The sequence below is a fragment of the Ursus arctos genome, unplaced genomic scaffold (assembly GCF_023065955.2).
Source record: "Ursus arctos isolate Adak ecotype North America unplaced genomic scaffold, UrsArc2.0 scaffold_8, whole genome shotgun sequence".
In the NCBI taxonomy this organism is placed as follows: domain Eukaryota; kingdom Metazoa; phylum Chordata; class Mammalia; order Carnivora; family Ursidae; genus Ursus; species Ursus arctos.
This window is the reverse complement of record NW_026623100.1, coordinates 38,231,806-38,248,064: the sequence shown is the minus strand read 5'-3', so window position 1 is coordinate 38,248,064 and position 16,259 is coordinate 38,231,806. Positions and strand designations below refer to the sequence as shown.

General features: G+C 55.8%; 1 protein-coding gene across 2 annotated transcripts in view; it reads right to left on the bottom strand.

Moving 5' to 3' along the window:
• The window catches only part of TET3 (tet methylcytosine dioxygenase 3), a 100,093-nt gene that overhangs the window by 73,730 nt on the left and 10,104 nt on the right, over positions 1-16,259 (bottom strand). Inside the window, exons 1-2 of one of the 2 annotated variants that reach the window (XM_026482705.4) lie at positions 9,405-9,507; positions 9,039-9,095 (exon numbers count right to left, since the gene is read on the bottom strand). In XM_026482705.4, coding sequence (XP_026338490.2) covers positions 9,039-9,095; positions 9,405-9,428 — 81 coding nt within the window. In that variant the 5' untranslated portion in view covers positions 9,429-9,507. Of the gene's footprint in view, positions 1-9,038; positions 9,096-9,404; positions 9,508-16,259 lie in introns of those variants that run through there. The other variant, XM_026482689.4, reaches the window with a different exon arrangement.

Below are 16,259 nucleotides of genomic sequence, written 5' to 3'. Positions count from 1 at the left end.
AAGGAGAAATAGTTCACCTTCAGACCACGTTAAATAGATGTGAAAAATGAAGCATCCACTACTAATAGGGAAAAACTTAATAAAATAGAGCAAGAGGCAAATTCCCTAACATGACATAAAGACCTCAAACAATCAGCAATATCATGCTTATGGGTAAAACACTAGAGACATTCATTCAGAGTGAAAAGGGGGGAAAATCACGAAGGAGAACAATGGCCTGTGCTCACTAAATATTTGCCAAATGAATTTAACATGGAAGGACAGTCCTAGGAGAGAGGCGGTGGTCTACTGACAAAGGGGATCGGCTCGAAGTCAGCTCCACCTCCTGGAGGCACCCTACAGGACCAAATCTCAGTTTTCTTATCTGAAAGGTGGGGCTACTACTCCCGGCCTCAAAGTTGTCCAGAACCGCGAAAACTTGGCCCCACGCATCACACACATGGTAAGTGCCCAATCAACACTGTAACCAGTAACACGTAGGGTAAAGCGGCTGGGACGCAGCAGCAGGACTCCGTTTTTACCAACAACAGAAAATTAGTAGTTCACGCTGGAGCAACCTGAGGTTAGGGGCACTGACCCCCATGCAGTTGAAAATCTGCCCATGGCTGCTGACTCCCCAAAAAGTGAACTACTAACAGCCTCCTGTTGATAGGAAGCCTTGCCGATAACATATACAGCTGATGACCCCATCTTTGATATGTTATATGTATGATCTCTTAATTTACATTAAGAAAATCATAAGGAAAACACATTGACGGTACCATACTGTATTTACCGGGGGAAAAAAATCTACGTATAAGTGGACCCACACAGTTCAAACCCATGTTGCTCAAGGGTCAGCTGTGTGCAGAGAGTCCAGTCTGGAGAACACTAGCGAACAGTGGTTAACTGGGTTGTGAAATTATGAGCAAATTCCTCCCCTTCTATTTCTATTTTCTAATTTTACCAAAGAACATGTATTATCTGCAAAATACAAAAAAAGACTAAAAAGCCAAAAAATGGTAACAGAGTTCTGGATTTAGCCAAGATTGAGGGCTGGCAAGGCTCCAGGCGGAGGCGGCGGAGGAACCACAGGTGAGGGGCGCTGGTTACCGAGGGGAGGGGCCTGCGGGCCTCCCGGGCCCCGTGTCCTCTCGCGGTGGCACCCACTCGGTTTCAGGCACACCCACGCCAGCGCGCAGCCGAGCTCCTGGCGGAGGACGAGCTGAAGCCGGCCGGGCCCGAAGCCAGCACACAGTGCTGTACTACTGCATATCCTGACCTGACTTTGGGCAAACGACACAGAAATCCTGGAGGATGGGGATGGGGTGAGAGTGCTCATTCCCTGAGCCAGGGGCTCGTTATGCAGGTGTGTGGACTCTGCGGAAACTCACCCAGCTGCACACAGTATGTACCCTTTCGTGTGTATGCTGTGTGTCAATAAAAAAATTTTTTTAATAATTAAAAACTCACAGGAGAACACTCAGTTTCTGTCCTCGGCCACCGAGCTTCCCTCTTAAAGGCTGGTTTTGATAAATATGAACTCATGGACCAGTTTCATGGAACAGAACATTCAATCCGGTATTTTGCCTGACAGGTCTCGCTGTCTTCATTTTTCCAGACTCTTTATTGATTACTAGTAAAATTATCAATGGACAAGAAAACAATTCTGGGGCACTCAGGGGGACGCAGGAAAGCCCAACTGGAAGAAGGGCAGTGGCGTCCAGCCCCGAGCACGCATCTGAGCCACCTGAGGAGTCCTGAAAAATGCTGGCACCCAGGCTCTACTCCAGACTCGTTACAACAGCCTCTCAGGGGCTGGGGCCCAGGCACTGATATTTTCGTTTTTAAAAGCTCCCCAGATGATTCTAGTATGCGGTGGCACAGAGACCCACTGAACTAGCTGAACCGGAGGGACTGGCCCCCGGGCACTCTCTCAAGCAAGCTTAAGCATGGTCCTGCTTGTCCTGGTGGAGGCTGTGCGGGTGGGAGCAAGCGCTTAGGGCCCCCTCCCAGGTCCTCCTCCACGTCCCACGACCCCCAGACCTCAGGAAGAGACCCGGGGGGACCCATGCCCCCACATGAAGGAGGCAGCCTCCGGAAGGGTGGGAGAGGAGTTTCCCAAGAGTTGGATAGAGAGCCCTGGGTTCTGGCTCCCAGCCAAGTGTTTAGAGTGCTCTGGACCACTTGCCAGTACAGCCCCAAGACATGTACCACTGCGACCACACAACCCCAGAGCTAAGCCCTAACTACTACCCAGGGTCCAAATGACACCACTGGGAACCCACAGCTGGAAAACAGGAAACCGAGGAAAAATAATAGTGAGAAAAAAGGCCACAGGGCAGAGGTCAGCATATAGCTCAACCATCACATAGGACCTGGCTCAAGGACAAGTGGCAGGGCCAGTGAGGAAGGGCTGCCACACGGACCACCTGCCCAGAGTTTCCAACACTCATCTCTGGGACCCCTATACCATACTCATCTTGCATCCACTCTACCTTAATGGGTGAGAGGAACCCACAGGTCTGACGCAAGCAGATGGCTATCGTGGCCCAGCAGCCCCACAGCAACTTATAAGCTCCTAGATAACTGACATAAGCAGTCCTTGGTCTATACCCCACAAAGCAGTACCCTCAAAGGCCCCCTCTGTTCAGTCTACAACTTAGGGCTGAGCTCAAAGCACAAGGAGTGACAGCGGGGATGGGCTGAGGCCACGAACAGTGTTCTAGGATGGAGGACACAGCAGGAGAGAAGAAAGGGATGTATTGCACCAGGAAAACCAGAATGGGCATCTCTGGGGTACAGCCTCCCCCACCCCACTGAAAATCCATCTGTGTGCTCCCCCCCCCCCCACAGCTCCGGGTGTAGGGCAACAATGATCCCACTGGGGAAGGCAGCCTCCCCTCTCTGGGTCCAGCAGAGCCTGGGGGTCAGAGGGTGCTCCCTGTACCCAGCTTGAACTTGTTCAAGCCAGTAGAGAAATGATTTGGCCCAGGGGACATGGGCCTTGGCCCACACTCAAGGGAGAAGGTGGTGCAGAGAGAATCTGTCTGGAGATGCAGACGGGACTCTCATTCCAGAACCCTCCCAGGGTCTCTGCCCCTGCCATAGTTACTGGTTTCCCTAGTTCCTCCACCTTATGCAGAGTAGCCAGCAGGAATCAGGGATGGAAACTTCCTAAGGTATAGGATGGCGGATGGGCAGAAACCACTCCTTCGGTAACCTCCATCAGTGTAGCGGGGCTGGGAACCAAGGCCCACAGGCTAAAAGAGCAGACTCAGGGGGAGGAGAACACTGAGGGGGAGGGGACGTGGGTGCCTGCTGCAGAAGAGGCAAAGCGGGAAAGCTCAGTCAACAGGGCAGGGAGTTTAGGAGCTCACTGTCAGGGACAAGTTGCAAACCCTTTCAATGTCTTTGTTTCCCTGGCAAAGCCCAAGAGGTTAGGATTACATGTGAAAAATGCTTGGAGGCGGGGTTGAGAAATCCAATTACTTAAGCACCAAGGGCACAAAAGTTCCAGGCCACAGAGGTAACCAGGATTTGCTCAGACCCTAATCTTACTGTCCTTGGGATGTTGGTCTCTTAAGGAATATTTCTGCGGCAGGACAGTGTTACCTGTAACTTAGCCCCTGCCCCACCCCCCTCTAGGATGAGGCAGCTGGGGTAGTAGGAAATCGGCATTTTTATTTTTTTGTCTAGTCCTTAGCATCCTAAATGAAAAGACCAAAGATCCTCAGCAGAAAAGAACTACAAGCTTTGCAGAGTGTGCAGGGGGGAAAGCGGAAAAAAGTAGGAAGGATATGTCCAAACTTCAGCAATCAAAAATACCGGGATGCCTGTCCTTAGAAAACCCGGCACAGTTTGTGATCAGCCCCTAGACAAAAAGAGCTAGACCTCTGGGTGACTGAGAGCCGCCAAATGGAAAAAACTCAAAAGTTAAGGTGCCCTGCCTGAGGCAATGGGGCTCTAGTGTCTTGCAGGGTCCAAGTCTGCTCCGGTATCTGCAGGAGACCTCGCCTCTCCTTAACTGTTCTCTTCCTCTAAAGCACGCGGTATACACACGCACACTCCTGCCCCTTCAGGGGGTGCCACAGGTTCTGACAGCTCTCCATCAGAATCTGAGACTCTCAGAGAAGAAAGGGCAAATAGGAGGAATCCTTATCTACAGCAGCTGAGAGGCAGGTAAATCTTCCGAGGTACTTGGAAAGAATCTCTGGGACAGTAAGATCTCTACTCTTGAAGTGTCCTCCAGATGGACAGTATAGAAGGGAGGGGATGTCAAAACAGAGACCCTCTGCTCTCCCAGAAGCAAAGTTCAGGAGGAATGCAGTTCAAGATACGGCCCGTGAACTGTTGATCACCAGTCCACTACAACTTCTGAAGCCGCCACAGCTATTTGCACCTGCCACGACAAGCCAGAGCTTGTCCCCCGGACACGCCTCATCCCGCGGCTCAGACCGGTCTGGATGGTGCTGAGCTCCCAAGGTGAGCCATGCCTGGCACAAGCTGCAAACTCCCTGTGCAAACAAAGTAGGACTATGTTTCCATCTGCAACATTTTGGGAATGAAGAAAAAAAGAAAACTGGCACTTTACCACATAAAAACTAACTTTGGGTAACCCGTTCATTTCACAAAGAAAACTAAGTCCAGGAACATTAAGCGTCCCCACGCCCAACGCACGGGAGTAGAGTGGGGAACAGAGGGGAGAAGAAACCAGACAATTGCACTTCCCAGCTTCCTCCTTTCAGCGGTGTTCTCCATGGGAACCCCAAGGCAGGAAGGGCTGCAGGACCCACACATTCCCAACGAGTAGAAGGCAATTCAGGATTCAAGGTGGAACGCCCAGGCACAGTATATCCGTCCCACTTAACCTGAATCTCAAACACAACACGTCTATAACCAACACTTTCCTTTCAAAACGAAGCTTTCTTCCCAACTATTTCATTCCTGACCCCACCACCCTAATCTATAAGCACCAGACTCCCGAAACACTGACTTGCCCAAAACAAGGCTGCCACGTGGATTCTTCCTGCAAAGTCCCTTGAGGTCCACTGAGCCAATGAAAGCAAACATAAAGAGCTAGGAGCTAGGCACAGCTGGGGGGGAAGGGTTTGGTCTGCCACGTGCAAGTTCACAGCCCCAAGCAGACATCAAAAGCCTTCCACGCATAAAACCCAAAACTTGCCAGTGCTGGTTCCCCCACTCCCAGTTAGGATTTTTGGTAATTTAGTCAGTGTCTCTTGCTTCCAGGGGTACTGTGAAGAGCAAATAAGGACTTGTTTTTCAGGGTCTAGGACTGCACCTGGAACATGGTAAATGCTCATAAATGTTGAAAGACAAAGGGATGGGGGAAGAAAGGGAGGGTCACAGTCCCGGGGAGCGTGATAATCAATAGATTTTCACTGTCTGAGCCATCCCGGTCCCCTATTTGTCCCAGGGCTTCCTAAACTCACCCCCAAGGAAGCCACCTCCTTCTCAGAAGCTGCACACATGCTGGGGACAAGGGGGAGTCCTCAGCTGACTGCCAGATGCACGAGTGTGAGAGGAAATGAGGCCAAAAGCCCAAGAGGTCAGGGTGGGAAAGAGAGCCGGGAGACCCGGAAGCCGAGCCAAACCAGAGCCCCTCCCCACGCTCCCTGCCCCCACCCCCAGCGAGCCAAACCCCTAGCTACAGCCTCAGGGGTGTGGGAGGGGACTTGGCAGGACCACAAAGGCCATTTCTAGCAGCTGGAAGGAGCCCGGAGCCCAGGCCCCTCCTCAGCAAACCCAGCAAGTGGGCCACTGGAGCCCTCACTGCGATCCCTGCAGGCAGCTCCCAGGCCCCTGCACTGTGGCAGGCAGGAAGTCTCTCCCTCCGGCTCACACATTATCCTGCACTGTCCTCTCAATGGTTCCAAAGTGGTTGGGGTCACTAAGGAGGTGGGGCTGAGCTCCGGGACTCTAACTGCAGTCCTTACCACAACGGCGGCGGGGAAGCCCTCTCCGTTTCCAAACGCAACTCTGTGTGGCCCCCTTCTGCTCCAGCCTGACACACTCACCTGCGTCCTTATCTCCCCAAGTTTACCAGTGCTTGAAAACTTACCTCAGAGAAAAAGAGTTTCTGCTAGACCCTCACAGAGGGCTGGAGAGCAGGAAGAGCAGGCAGGCAAGGACTAGGAGGAGTCAGCCACGGTGTGGGGATCACAGACCCTCGACAAAGGGGCATTTCTGCAGCGGTCCAAAGGAGAGACAGGAGGCAGAGATCCCGGGCACAGTCCCAAAATAGTTTCCAGACATCCTCAGCCAGTCAAGGATTCCCATGGGGCAGAGCGTGGGAGCAGCGTGGGAGCCCGAAAGCAGGGGTGGCCTGGAGCTCTCGGCACTGGGCACTCACTCCCGTCCAGGCTGCCAAGAAGGAGGCGGTGGCAACAGTGTGTGCTATGGCATGTTCCTTGGGATATCATGGGTAGACACACAACACACTAGCCAGTAACATGACAAATCGCGTTTATCGAGCTCAGCTCTGTGCCTGGGCTAGGCATTACGCAAACCCCACACCGCGCCTGAAACTCCGGCCGGACTCCGCACAGGGCAGACGAGCACATTCCCCCTGCCTGCTGCGCGCCACTCCCCCATGAGGTTTATCCATCTTGCACCCATCCTGTGGGAACACAGACTGTGACGAGTGACGCCCCCTTGTCCCGTGTCCCAGAGTCTTGGCCTGATCTCAGAATGAGCTCATGCACCAGACACATCTTCCTACACCACGACCTGCTGAGGGAAAAGGATCTGGTAACACTGCCTCATCGGGGATGTGGGACACGGCACTCAACTGGCCACGTAAGAAAACTCCATGTGAGGGAAAGGTGGCACCGGGAATGGGGCGCAAGCGGGGGAGGGGGGGTTGGAGGCTCAGATCTGCAGGCTTGTTGGCAATGCCCAAGCCGGGCCAAGAGGAGGCTATGATTCTCAGACAGACAACTCAACAATAAAAACAAGCACAGACACAATCTCAGAACTTCAAAAACGCAGCCAGCTCAGGCCCTGCTCTGAGAAGGGGGAAGGAGGAAGGCGTGTTTGGAAGGTTTCCTCTGCTTTTTCAAGGAGCCTCTGCCGCATGCCCACAGCACCAAAGGTTGAGGTATTAGGCTGAGAGCTTCCAGCAGCACTGCAGGGCCAGCAGAACGCAGGCAGGGAGAAAAGGAGAACACACTCGGAAAGAGCTGAAGAGCAGCCATCGCTAGGCAGGAGGGGGGTGCTCTGGGGAGTAAACAAACCTGCCAGCAGTCCTTCCTCCAGCAGAGAGGGAAGCTCTGGCTGACAAGGCCGGAGACACAGAGGGGGAGGGCGCTGCCTCCTCCCTGAGCCCATCTGTCCTCATCCCCTTGTCCTGTTCTCCCCAGGGTGGGGGGCAGAACAGGTGCACTGCATGATCTCCGTGCCCACAGCCCTCAATAGCACACACAGTGATTACAGCTCCCCCAGTCAGCAGTGGGAGGCCAGGAAAGGAAGTGGAGGTGGAACCGGGGGTTCTGCTCTGGAGAAGTGAACGAGTGAGCTCACAGCTCTCTCCCCTCCCCACCCACAGCACCGCCAGTATCAACCACCCTCTGCTTGCCTCAGGGGCCGCCCACTACTCCCAGCCTCACCAGGGCATGCCCAGCTCCCCAGGGGAGCTAATGCCACCTGACTCTCCTTCTTCCCCCAGAACAGGGCTTCAGAAGCAAAATTCATGTCCTTCCCCAAGCACTTCCTTGCCTCAAGTTCCTTGGGAGGAGGCCAGGGAACCACCCTGGCTCCTGATCCACCCGGCAGCCGCCTCACCCAGGAGCCCCCATCCCACGTGGGGAAGCAGAGCCCCTCCCTACCGGCGTCCCCACCCAGGCAGTGAGGCGGCAGGGTGCCACCGCCAGCACCTCCACAGAGCTTCCCACAGCTTTCCCAGGACGCGGGAGGAGGATTTCCAGGGACCAAAGTCTAAGAGCATCTGGGGACTTGAGCAGCTTGCCCACCTGCTACCCAAGCAACCTGATTCCCCCAGCTCCCCAAAGGCTCCAAGGGCCAAAGGGGAAAGTAGGGCTGAGGCAGGGACAGGCTCCCTCCCCCAACCTGCCCCTGCCCTGTAGTCCCCACACTCCTTCCCCAGCCTCTCTGCTCTTGACTTGAGAGGCAGCCACATGAAGCTGCCTCCCCACTCTGTTTTCTCCACCCTGGGCCAGCAGAGGATACTGCTGAGTAATCCCAAACACTCAGCGGGTCCCCAGCCCCGAAAAGAGGGGCAAAGCCCAAGGAAACGTACCGATCCTCGTCCTTGCCAACGCGAGAAGAACATCTGCATTCCCTAGTAATGGCAGATACCCCACCAGGTTCTGCGCTGCCCTGCCCCAAATACCCCAGTCCCGGCCTCAGACGATCACAGTGCCCCCTTCTCTGCTTCCCACGCACCTGGTAACATTCCCTTCCCAGTCCCCCAGACACCAAGCTGCACAGAGTAACAACAGCCGCCCGCCGGATTCCCAGTCATGATGTTGCATCAGCCCCCACCCTACCCAAAATATCCTCACCCCCACCACCTCCTCTCCTCTCCAGCCATCTCCATGGTGACAGCAGCATGACTAATGACACCCTATCAGCTTCAGACTCAGGAGCACAATCCCCCCTCCCCCCTTGGCCACCCCCCCCTCCCCGCGTGCCCCGGGATTTCTGCAGGTTGGATGCAAACCAACAGCACCAGGGGCATTCTCTAGAGATTTCCAGAGGCAAGGGTGGGGAGTGGGTTACATGTCTTAAAAAAAAAAACAAAAAACAGTTCAACAGACCCAATCCCAACTGCACCCAAACCATCCAGCTGAGAAAGCAAAAAGAATCCAAACAAAACCCACACAGGCCTGAGAATTCATTGGTCGCCCACACCCCCCGCCACCCCTCCCCCTCAGCTGCTGCTACACACACAGTGGGAGATTAAGGGATCACCAGAGGAGACCCTTTATTTTTATCCAATCCAGTCAAACACTTCCCCCCCACCACACACGCGCACACACACACATGCGCGCGCGCACACGCGCACACACACAAGGTACCTTGACAGCAGCCCCTTGTCCCCACGGCCCGGCTCCTTCACCAGCCTTTATTTCCACCTGCAAAAGAAGCCAGAGAGACTGATGAGCCAGGCAGACGCCAGGAAAGAAGCAAAGTCCTGCTGCTGCACACCCCCAGCACCACTGCAGGGGCAGGAGGAGAACGGGAAGGAGGGGGCCTCGGAAAGAAAGGATAACAGGGACCATCTTCCTGCTCCAGCTGCCGCCCAGACTCTTGGATGGGCTCATTCGCCTTCCTGTGTTTTTGTTTTCATTTCTCCTTTTTCCACCCTCCCGAGATCCAGGAGGGCACTGCCCCTCCTCCTGCGTCCTGTCTGGCCTCGTCTCTCCCCGCCCTGCCCGCTCTACCTCGGCCGGCCTCCTCTGGTGCATCGGCCGGCGGGCCTCCCATTATCCCCGCCGGAGCGCACGGAGGGAGGCACTGCAGAGGAGGCGGCGGCCAGCTGCCGGCTGGGCTCCCCTCCCCGCCGCCGGCGAGGCTGGTGTGGAGGGGGCGGCGCGCTCGCCAGCCAATCCCCGTGGCCCGCCGGGCGGGGGCAGGGCCGCCGGGGGCTGGACCTGCCCAGCCGGGAGGCGGGGGCGCCGCCGAGGGTGCCGCGGAGCTGCGCTGGCCGCTGCCCAGGTCTGCCGCCGCTCCCTGACAGGCCGGGGATCCCGGGGCACCCCCGCTTCCTCCCGAGTGGGAGACCCTGAAGGTGATACCAGGGCGTCCTCTGCATCTCCAGGGTCAAAGACGACAGACCGCGCCCGGGGTCGAGCTGGGGTGGACTGGTGGGATTCCCCCTCCAGCCACTCTCTGACCCCAGGACACCAGCGCACAGCCTCATCCTAGCGGCAGCGAGGACGGTGCCAGGTACTAGGATAAGAGCAGGAGGAGTGACAGCCCCCGTCATCTTCCAAGAAGAAACAGAAAAAAGTCTTGGCAGTATGAACCTTTACCCCATTTTTGCAGATGAGGAAACAAGGCAAGACAAGCGAAGGAACTTACCCAAGGTGACAACAGCTAGAACACAGCAGGGCTGGGACTCCAAGCCAGATCCGTCTGGCTCTAAAGACCAGACTCTTAACCATTACACAGTCCTGCTCCTCCCTCCCTCTAGCGCCCACCTCAGAACACAGACTGCTTGAAGCCCACACTGCCTGTGGCTCAAAGCCTCACCAAGTCAGCCTTGCGCTCCCCATACACACGAACACCCACACCTCACCCGAGATCACTCATCCGTCATGCCTGAACATACCCCACCCCACCCAGCCAGCCGCCACCACTAGGATGTTGCCTCCTCTCTCAGGAAGGCCACAGAAGGTGGCCCTCCAGGTCCTAGGCACACCCCTACCCCCCCCCCCCCCCAGACCTCAGGGCTTCCCATCCCTGGGAAAGGCTGAGGAGGGAAGGTGACCCAGACCCCAAGAGGTCTGGCCTCCACTTCCCAGACTCTGAGCCTTTGAACCCTACAACACCCAGGAGACTTAAAGAGCAGCAGGAGGAGAAAGAATAAAATGGGGAGAGACAGGTCCTACAAACCACTCCTCGATTTAATTTCCTGGGCATTTCCGGGCACACCCTGCTGCACCCCATCCCCTCACTGTAGCTGAACACCCCCAAAGCTTGCACGTCCTGGGAAGGGGCAGCCACAGACTCTGGGGCTCACACGTCAGGTTCAGTTCCTGGCTCCGTCACTAGCTAGCCCCAGCACCACAGTCATGTTACTTTACCTCTCTTAGCCTCACTTGGCTCTTCTGTAGAATGGACCTACAAATCCCAGCTAAGCCCTGCAGTCAGAAGGATTCTACAAAGAAAGGCAGCACGGCTCCCGCCACGTGACCCGGCAGAGCGAGCTACCATCACTGAATTTCTGGGGGAGCTCACCGTGTGCTACTTCTCATCTCACAGACGACGACGCAACTGGTAGGACTGGTTAGGATGTGTGGGAGCCTGTTTCAGCGATGTGCTCTGCCGCCTGCCCAGCCGCTGCTCCTCGTGGGGTCCCGAGCCGGTAGTCAGAACGGGACGAGCTGTCTTGGCTTCTGGTGAGGAGACTCCAAGAAGCACTAGGGCCCACACCTGCCTCACCCCTGGGGACAAAGGGCAGCCCTGCTGGCTCCTCCCCAGGGTAGGTAACGGGGCGAGGCAAGGAGCAGTGTCCTGAACCATGGCTCAAGATGGGAAACAGCTTCTGTACCCCATAGTTCTTACCTTGGCCAGGCCAAGAGACGTCTCCTCTTTATTCTGGACCCCAGCCCCCCCGGCCCACCCACCCACCCCACACACAGTCCGCTGCTGGATAGGAGTGACTAACACGGCTTGGACAGTAACAATTAACACTGTTGCCGCTGCGGCTGCCACAGTTTATCAAGCCCCTGCTACGTCCCAGGCCCCGAGCCAACTACGCTGTAGGAGCGTCTGACTGAGCGTTTGACTTAGTCCACACACAACCTTGCCTCTAAGGGGCAAGCGGACTTGGAGATGTTAAGTCACTTGCCCAGCAACACACAGCTGGTGAGCAGTGAGCTAGAATTCCAATCTAGGCCTTTCTCATCCCAGTTCTCTCACCCCTCTCTCTGCCAACCCCAGGGAAATGCAAAAAGGGATAGGGTCATTTGAACCTAACCACTTCCCTTCAAGCTATGGGTCTGAGAATAGTAACGTTTTTCATGCCTCAGAGACTTCACGAAGCTGCTCCTTGACTCGGTTCTCCCCCCCCCCCCCCCCGCCTGGTACTAGGCTTCCTCTGGCTGCTCCCTCCCTCTGCCGCTTTCCCAGCTCCTCTGGCCCCCACGAGCATCCCCTACTCCTCTGGGGCCTCACAGCGCAGCTCGCAGCCTCTCGAGAGCACCAGTCACAACCAAGTGCAGCTAGTTATTTCCACGCGGTCTTCCCCACGTGGGCGGGGGCCCTGTCTTCCCCACTTCACTAGGCTCTGCATAGAGCTGGAATGTGCTAAGTTTCTAGGCAAGGACGGTGGAGAGGCAGGGGGTTGGGCACTGAAATGTGGAGGCCACTCTCCTGGTTGACCTTCTCTTTGAGGTCCCAAGGAGCAGAGGGACACCTGCTCTCGGGGGAGGGCAGGACCTGTTCGAACTGAACTGCAGCTGAGCCTCTGCCTCGTTCAGCCAGCACATGTCTTCCTCCCCAGCCTGCAGGAGCCACCCTGTCTGACCCACCACCCCCCAACTCCAGTGCTAACCCAGTCCTACCCCACCCACGGGTCCTGGCTCACTCCCCCCCAGCAGCCTGCGGATACCCCAGAAGAGCCTATGGTCCCCAAGGCAGTACCCACCTGACCCCATCTCTGTCCCACATGGGCCTCCTGCCCTTTCCTTACGCACCTGGAATGCCAGGGCTCCAAGGAGCCGCAGAGGCGCCCGCTCCTAGCAGACACTCTCCACACCCCACAACCGACCCTCTCCCATCTCTACTGGCCTTTCTACATTCTGGACTTCTCAGCGACTGACCCAGAGGGACTTGGGACCCCTGGGGGCTGAGGGGCCCCCTCCTCACTTTCTGTCATGACTCCAGTCCCACGGTACTCCCAACAAGAGGAATAGGGCCACAGCCATCCCCACTGAGGAGAGGCAAGTGGATTCACTCACTCTCAGAACACACGAATCACTCTAACACCGAGAACCTCAGTAACACGGGCAGCCACAGGCCAGACACCACACAGGTACACAGAGACTAGGGGATGGGGACATATCCAGACACAGATTCAGGGGCATGTGCAGGAACATCAACCGCACTCAAGCCCATGTAGGGCCCATACTTGCAGCATGATGAAGCACATCTTATCTAATCCTCAAACGAACCAGTGAAATAGGAATTATTCACACCCATCCCACAGATCGGGAAATCTGTTTACAGGGAAACTAAGCACCTTGCCTAAGGTCACACAACTAGAAAATGACTGAGCAGGGCTCTTGCCATCCCCTCACTTTCAGTGATGCAGTCGGGGCTGCTCTGTGGAGTTCCAGGATTTTCCTATCAACCTACCTCTTCCAGAGTTGGCAGAGGACAAACTTCTCTTCTCTGGCACAGCTGTGTCCTGAATGAGGTCACTCCCCACAAAGCTTTACTTTAAAGCTCAGTTCAAGACCCATTTCCTCCAGGAAGCCTTCTAGGGTTACCCCAGTCCTCTGCCAGCTTGACACTGCTATTTGTCTGTCTGGGTGTCCTGCCTCCCCCACCAGAACGGCCAGAGGCGTGCCTTCCCAAAGCCCCTGAGGGGTTTTACCCAACATACCACACACGGAAGGCACCTGAAATCAAGTGTGGGGGAAGTCGTACTCTTCGTTCCTTCCCTTCCATCACACAAAGGATCCTGCCAAAGAAACCCAATACCCCCTCCACCTTCAGAGCCTATGTTTGAAGTCCCCGGTGTCCACGCATCAATTTCCACCCAAGTAATTGCAGCCCATCACACACATCATCCCCTATATTTGAAACTCTTTGCGGTTGTCATGGGAACTGCCTTTGCCTTCATTCACTGATCAGGCCTCACAATTAGCTTTGGCAGCGGAAGTCTGTGTCAACAGCAATCACAAGGAGGAGGAGGAAGAGGAGGAGGAGAAGGAGGAGGAGGAAAAAAGGTGCTTCTCCTGGAGACGCAGCAGAGACAGACGGAAGCCCTGCACCCAGCAGTGTCCGAGGGAATATAGTCAGAGCCAGCCAGCAACTCCGCCCGCCCGTCTGCCCGCGTGCTTCCAGACTACTAAACAGAATGCACCTGGGCCCCCAGGCTAACAGGCAGGGCTGTGGCTCTGCCCGTACCCCGCAAGGCGTCCTAGAAGCTTGTGAGAAAGTCTTAGAGAGTCTACTTCCCCACCCCAAATTCAACAGCCTCGAGCCACCAAATGTTCCCAGATCCAAGCAAACAACACAGGACCTTAAGAGATCGTTGAGAGGTGTGACAGGAATGCTGAGTGGTTTAGAAACCTGGGGACAGCGCCCGTGGAAGACTTCCAAGAGGAATTCACACGAAGCGTCTTACCTACCACCTGGAGGATCTGGGAATACCCTCAGGTGGCCCCTGCGGTCTGGCTGCGCCCTTCCACACCCTGCCACCAGCCGTGAGCATTCAAGCATCTCTACACACCTCAGGCTCAGGGGAGATGCCCCCTTCCTCCTGGAAGCCCCCTCATCCTTCACCTACGGCTACACTGAAACTCTCAGAACACGCCCCCTCCCTTCCCCACTGGGCCCAAAGGTGAGTAAGGCCGGTCTCTGCCCTCAAGGCGTCCCTCCCTTAACAGCCCTGACAGACTGTACTGTAATTATTTGTTTCCACGCTTGTCTCCCTCCCCAGACTGTGAGCTCATTAAGGACGGAGTAAGCGCTGCCTCCTCTTTCCCCGCAGCTGAGGCTCGGAGCGCGCCTTGCGCACAGCCGGTCCCAGGAGAGATGCGCTGAATGAGGTGGGAAGGCAACTCGCGGGTCCACGAGTCAAAGCAGATGACGTCCTGCTTGGGGAAACTGAAGCCAAAGCCAGAGGAGGTTACTGCCTCCCCCAGCACAGGGCACGGTCCCGGTCCCAAAGAAACATTCCGGGGGGTGCCTCTCCTCCTCGTCCTAGCACCGGGGCTTCCCAACGCCCCACACCTTGCTGGGGCATGAATGCATACCCTTAAAGAGCAGAGCAATCCATAGAGAGAGAAAAAAGTGAGACAAGGGCGAGCCACTCCGTGTTCTTCCCACATGAACGGCTCAGAAGTGGAACAGACTCTCTAGCCCAGCACCTTGGTATTTGTTTTTGACCCAGCATCTCCACACCCCTTCCTGAGGCTTCCTCTGGCAGTAATGAGGAGGGGTGGGGGCCGAGGGGGCAGTCTGGTAAATGCCCCCAAATGACTTTACCCAGTGCAATTCCCCTTCCGTTTGTAGGACCCCGACTGCTGCTCTCCCAGCAGCGGCAGGCACACTCCTGCATCCGCAGACGCCCCGGCTGGGTGTGGGCAGGTGGGGCACACTGGACTTGGAACTGACACGGCTCAGAGCCAGCAGTGCAGGAAGAGCTTGTGCAGCCTGGCGCAAGCCAGCAATCCCCAGACCTTCGGTCACCTGCAGGCCAGCCAGTCCCCACAATTGAGCTGCCAGCTTTCTCTTCTCCCTCAAAGACTAATAAAAATGTAGGCGATCGGATTTCTTATGCAAATGACAGGAGACCAGGCCCCAGAGGGTGTGTCCACTGCAGGTGCGGCAGCAGCCCCCACCCTGCATGGCCACACTCAGGTAGGGGCCGTGGCAGCCCTCAATGACGCCCCCCGGAACAGCTGGCCGGGCTGAAGTAGGGCTCAAGGGAGAGGAAGGGGTACCTTTCCTTTCTAACACCTCTCTTCCTGAGCGTCCTGCCTTCAGTCCACAAGGGAGCTGTGAAGAAGTGATGGGGACGGGCATGGGGAGTTAGTGACAACTCCTGAGCCCCCTGATGTGGTCTTTCAACAGGCTGGGTCCCCACATTGCCTTCTCCAGAATGAGAGGCCCAAGGCAAAGAGGAGACAACAGGGCTAGATGTAAATACAGGCAAGGTTCGCCAAGGCCGCTGGTCAAGACTGCGGGTGGGAGAGGCCGCTTCCCCCTGGGGAGATTCAGAGACAGCCTTTGGGTGGGGAGCCACACCTCATTCCTATTCTTCTTTCCCCAGAGCAGGTAATTAAAACACAGCCCATGTCTTCAAGGAGAGGCAATGAGCTTCAGGGTGTGTTAGAGCCTAGGAAAGCACCAGCCCCTTCCACAGCCCTTACCTTGGGGGTGGGGTGGGGACAGGGATCCCAATCCAGAATATTCTTCTGAGAGCAGCCAGCAGAAGCAACTATTTCCCCAACCCTGCTACTGGCTTCAGTGAGGGTTCAGAGATCACACAGGGAAACTCCATACTCAACAGAACTTTTCGTAGTAACGGAAACATCTGTACCTGCACTGTCGCATACACAAGGCACTGGCCGCATGAGGATACTGAGCAACTGAAAGGTAGCTAGCTAGTGCACCTGAGTTACCGAGTTTGGTTTATTTCATTTTAATTACATTTAAGTAGCCACACAGTGCTAACGGCTACCATACTGGACAGCTCAGAGCACATTTCTTAAATTTGGGGAGGCCATGAATACTATTGAGAATCTGCTGAAAACCATGGGCCCTCTCCCCTGAGAAAACACACCCCTACACCTTCACAGATGGCTCGGCAGAAATTTTCAGAAAGTCCACAGACTATG